At 43.3% G+C, this 5,591-nt stretch overlaps 1 protein-coding gene across 1 annotated transcript in view; it reads right to left on the bottom strand.

Annotated features, from left to right (window-relative positions):
* Positions 1-891: 891 nt before the first annotated feature.
* Positions 892-5,591, bottom strand: part of LOC108572171 (protein slowmo) — an 18,202-nt gene continuing 13,502 nt past the window's right edge. Inside the window, exons 4-5 of the mRNA XM_017934369.1 lie at positions 3,075-3,248; positions 892-2,368 (exon numbers count right to left, since the gene is read on the bottom strand). Coding sequence (XP_017789858.1) covers positions 2,276-2,368; positions 3,075-3,248 — 267 coding nt within the window. The 3' untranslated portion in view covers positions 892-2,275. The remainder of the gene's footprint in view (positions 2,369-3,074; positions 3,249-5,591) is intronic.

Raw genomic sequence — 5,591 nt, 5'->3', positions numbered from 1 at the left:
AGGGGCAAACGAGGCCACTTTAATTTACGAAACTTGCTCGACATGCACGTCCAGCGGGGGAGGGAACGTTGATTTACTAACGTAGCAGGGACTAAGCGAGGCGATTCGACAGGAAAACCGAACAGACATCGGTGGGGGGATGGGTTGATGGTGTGCGTGAGCTACCTACAAAGGATACCGGTCAGAGCTCTGTGATCGGAAGCTGTCAATATTTGTCCGTGTCCGGTAACCGAGTAGCGAGCGATGAACCGTAACGTCATCAATTATCTCTTACATACCACTGGTCGAGCCTGATGTCAAATTTCGTCTGTTCCCTGCCTCCTGCGCCACGATTTCGTATTGCAGGCCTCACGTGCCATCGCCGAACTCTACACACACACACACACTCTCTCTCTCTCTCTATACATATATCGGTCGTTCCATCATTCTCTATCTCACACTCATGCACTCGCCCATTATTGTCTCTCTTTCTACTTACCCGTAGAGTTGGCCAGCCAGATTTGAGTAAACCGATGGAAATTGTCTCTAGACCGCCGAGAACAATAATGACCCGGTCGAAATTCCGCTCCGGTGGAAATTGCTCGAGCGGAATGTCGAGACTAGGTCCTCCTCCATCGTTGAATCGATACTTGGCCCGTATGATACGAGCGTGTTTCGTTCACGACGCGTCCAAGTACTCGCTGACTCGCGCGCGAATATCCTCTAGAGAGATTCGCAGGAGGATGAACGATACGAGTATCGGCGGAACCACCTGGGACAAAACCGTCTTTTCTCCCTGACCCAACACGGACCTGGATTTTTCTTACTTCTCTCCGCCGCGCGAATCACTGTCGCGAATGCACCAAGAAACACGACCACGATTTTTATCGAAGTTCCGCGGTCGAGGGTGGAGTTACAGGTTGGATTCGGTTTGTAATCGTGCATAGAAAACGTTAACGCAAGCGTGCTGTTTTAAAGGTACATATATTTTATTTGTTCGTGGTTTCTGACTCAAACAAGCGTCAGGTAGTAGACGAGAACCCAAACTGCAGCTCGGGTATGCCGTATGAAATTTACATGAAAATCTGTCCACTAATTGTTACATCATATGCTTGGGAGTATTTATTTCTTTTTCCTTTGCTTTTCTGTTTTTTTGTTATTTGTTTTCTACCTCGGTAGCTTATTATAATTCAAGTCACATACATTCGCTAATTTACAACTAACGGCCGTATAGTGCTGCAGAAGAAGCCTCTCGCGTGGCAATAATCGAATATTAAAATAATTCGTCACATACTAGCACGATTAACAATCATGGGAGAAACACTTCGTCGAATCTTTTTGTTCTGTTTGTTTTCTCATTTTTTCAGCACGACAAAACTGAAGTTGAAGAAGCACGACGAAAGAGATATGCACCGATATCGAGGACACTTTCATTGTACGTAGCACGTAACATGATCTCTTACAAAGTATTCGACAGGTTTAATACAGAAAATACAAATTAAACTCGGTAAAATATAAGCGTGCGTTTTTTTTTTCCTTTTTCCTCTTTCTTTAGTAAATGTTCAAAGATTCAAATCTCATAAATAATACGAACATTATTACGCTATACTTTTTGTAAATACTTCTATTCTCGTACATTGTTTTCTTGTTGGTTGAAAAAGTATCATGTTGATTTTACAAAGCTTATCGTAAGAAACTGTTCTCTGGAGAAATAAGAGCCTTTGGTTTGAAATCGCGATATTGTCTGATATTGTCTGTATTCTTAATCGTTTCAATCGCATTGCCGGAGAGTTACGTCTCTCTTTTTTCTTTTACGATAGCGACTTCGGCGAAAAGATCGACGACGCAAAGCTTTCCCCTTCATACTTTTTTACACATGTGTAATATATGCACGTAAAATTGTGAATAAACGACACTTTCACTGTTCCATAAACCGTTCACGTTCACCTCGAAATATACCTCGGCTTGCTTCAGTCGATAACTACTACCGCGTGTCTTCAGACTCTCTCTAAGAAAATATTTATTTAATCATTTAATACTCGAAAAAGTACTCGTGAACAATTTCATTTCCCCGTTAGAATCGTTTAAAAAATTCAACTACGTTGATTCCACTTTATTAGATCAAAATCAGTGTTCGAATAACTATACCGACTGTACATATAGTCATTATTAATAGAAAGATTTGCTGATTCAGTTCCTCGGGTGCCGTGAATGTACATTTAGATAATATGAGCACCGAGACGTTAACGAAGGGAATGGTCGCTCTCGCCGAATCACTTATTTTTTTTCCTTACTTTCAGTCGTCGAACTGGAGAAACGCTTGGTACAGCTTGTTGTCCGGTGTTTTCTCCGTCGTTTTCGCGATCACCCATTCCATCGCTAGTCGGCCCTGAAATCGAACCGGGGCGAACCCATTGTTACCCCGCGAAACAAAATATTTCGCGCGTTCTGAACGATTCGCAAATTTTTACAAAGTTCTTGCCGAATTTGCAGAATTTTTCTTTAGCGTAACTGTGAGAAATAATGCTGTTAACCCTTTGAAGACGACGAACCCATACACGCGTTCACGAAAATCTACGAACACAGAGCCTAATATAAGTTCGTACATTTTTCATTGAAAAACGTTTAACGAATTTCCGTATGACTTAGTTTGAGAGAAAGATTGGAGTAATAAGGTAGTTACACGGTGTAGAAGTATCGGTACTTCCTCAGAGTACGTGATCCTTCGACCACAAAGGGTTAAGATACGTTCATACTTTAAAAAAATACTTTTCTTTGCGTGTGAAATATTCGATCGTAATACAGGTCTTGATAAGCACAGAAATGAACAGAGAAAAACACTTTCCTGCAAAAAAATTCTTACAAGAATGTCTGAATTTCGATGTATTAAATCGAGCATCGTGGAATAGTGGAATGCGAAATGACACAATAATAGAAAAATAAAAAATAATCAAAATAATGAAAAAATGATAAGAAAAATGAATTAGGTACTGAGAGTACCGTGTGTCTGTAAAAAATTGAAACGAAAGCACTCTAATTTAGAAACATTAAAAATATCAGCAGAAAACCACCGAAAACGTGTGTAACCGGCTTACCTTCTTTGCATTTTCTTCTATGGTCTTCGTCAATAGACCCTCGAGATGGTCGATAAGGGGAACCCCTTGGACAGAAATGACTGCCTGTTGTGTTAGAAGGGTTGCATCCGAGTTTTCCGGGTGCGGTGAATACGTGACAACCTCGTCGACCGAGACGTGCGCACCCAACGTTATCTGAAAGGGAAAAAATGGAATCGTGGTGGAGACCGGCGGCGTAAGAACAATTCCTCGGAATTCTTGTCATTAGATGCTGAAAGTCTCTCATTTCGGGTTACGTGTTCTTGTATCGACCCGCGTGTTGTGCAACCCGACGGGGTTACCAACCTTCGGATAGATGGTTAGCCAGCATTATCGAGATAAAACGTTTCCACGAAAGTGACGTGGTGACTTGAATAATCGATGGAACGAAATAAAGGCTGAAAAACGGCGGAGTTCACGATGGTCCTATCTCGTGACAGAGCGAAATCGCTGACCGCTTTTCTTCGACATTGTCCGTACACGTTCGCGTTGATCGTTAAATAAAACATTCGTGCGTCTTAGAATTATTCAAAAGACGCCTGGATGTTCTCTGTTCTCTTTCGTCTTCGCCCACCTAACCCACCCAGCCACCCGCTTTTGCGCGCGAGCAACCCGACGAGCTTTGATCAAATTTTAATGCGCCTCCTGTACACGTGTACAAATGATAGCGTAGATACATAATAAATGGCCACGATTTCACGGTACCCGCGTGTATCGTTTAACGACACACCGATACGACTGTGTATCACAAGAGAGAAAGAAGGAAGAAAAAGGAGAGAAAGCAAAGTAGACAATATATCGGTCCTTCCGGAGGCTTTCATCTCGCAGGAACATCTCCTTCTTGAAGAAACTTGTTAGAAATTCTTTTTAAACGAGAACCTCTCTCTCTTCGTTCACCATCGATTCACAACGTAGAACAAAACGTGAATATCTAAGCGAAGAGTAGGGAGAGATCGCGTATAAGCGAGAGGGATGAACTCAGTTGTTTTCGCCGTTTCTCCAGTTCCCTCTCGTCGATGATGAACCCCCCTCTCTGTGTGTCTGAGGGTGGTGGCGACAATAATGCGCCCACCACTTCGAAAATTACATCATTATGAGCTGCACACGAGTCGTTCGCGGTGACGCAGCGTGAAGCACTGTGGCCGTGCAACTGGAACAATTGAATCGCGGGGGTGCAATACGTTTCACGGGGGAATTAACGCCCGCGGCACATTGTGGATCCGCGCGCGGCTGATCGAGATAGAGAGACGACGAGGTGGTCCTCTATGCTCTCCGCCATATTGGCAATCAGTGAAGTCGTCTGTGTTACATCGCGCCCAACTATCCCAGCGCCAGCATTTCCACCCTCGGAAACACCCACTGAACGCCAATCTTGCGGCACCATCGACCTGGTACAATCGAAAGAGGCCAAAAAATTAACGCCCCGCTTCAGATAGCGTTTCATCAATTACGCGGATCGGGGATTAGGGAAAATGCGGATGGTTTAATTCGTCAATCGTCGGAAGGGGTATCGCTATTCAGGTGCGTTCAAACGCTGTCGAATACAGTTCTTTGTTCCAGCAGATCCGACGGAAACGTCTATTGACGTTACACGAGCGTTACGTTCGTTTGTCTCGCTTCGTTTCGTTTTTTCCCCCTCCTTTTTCTCTTTTTTTTTTTTTTACTCTTTCCTTCTTTCTCCCGTTTTCTACTCTACTCTCTGTTCTACTGAAAAGAGCACACAAACGATCTCGCGCTGCGAAAGGAGCAAATACCGCGTACGATTCTCTATTTGTTTTCTTCTTTTTTTTTTTTGCCCCTCTGGATTTCGAAACGGCTAAAACCATTTGCAGCAGAAAAAAGAGGGGAAAAAAAATAGAAAACTGTTTACGCCGCGGGGGAGTTTGGAAGTTGTGCGATCGCGAGAAGCCTCGCGGAACCGGGTGTTAGAGAGAGGTAATTTCCTCCGTGAAAACTTCGCCGAACGGTGTAAACAAGATTCTTTTCACTGGAAGTAATTAGCACTCTCGTGTCTCTTATCATTTAAGCGTTCCAAGAACATTCGGCGTAGAGGCTCGAAAAGGTGTGTGTGTGTGTGTGTGCCGGCGGGAAAATGGGTGAAAATGGTGGACGAGGAGAAGAAAGAAGGCAAGCACAGAGGGTAGGGGTAAAAGAGAAGACTGTAATTGGCAAGACGAACGGTTTCATTGTAGCTTCCGTAACGAGCCGGCTTCTGAACGCGATAAGGTCGACTTTTTAAATGCGGTAACGAGAGTACACCACCCTTACTCTTATGCAAACAAAAATCACAGTAATTAAACGTCCGATGAAAGAACCACCCCGCGTTTCTTCGTTTCATCTCGGGATTCAACTATTAAATAATCAAGCGGTAGTAATAAATTTCGAAACTTCGTTAAAACTCCTTACAAACTTCTTCATAATCGTGCCCGTTCAACTTCACTTCGAATATAATTCCGTTAAAGTACCCAGGAAAAAGAAAAAAAAAAAAACAAATACAAC

The sequence above is a fragment of the Habropoda laboriosa genome, unplaced genomic scaffold (assembly GCF_001263275.1).
Source record: "Habropoda laboriosa isolate 0110345459 unplaced genomic scaffold, ASM126327v1 scaffold107, whole genome shotgun sequence".
NCBI lineage: Eukaryota > Metazoa > Arthropoda > Insecta > Hymenoptera > Apidae > Habropoda > Habropoda laboriosa.
Note: the sequence above shows the minus strand (reverse complement) of the source record. Positions and strands in the feature narration are given on the sequence as shown.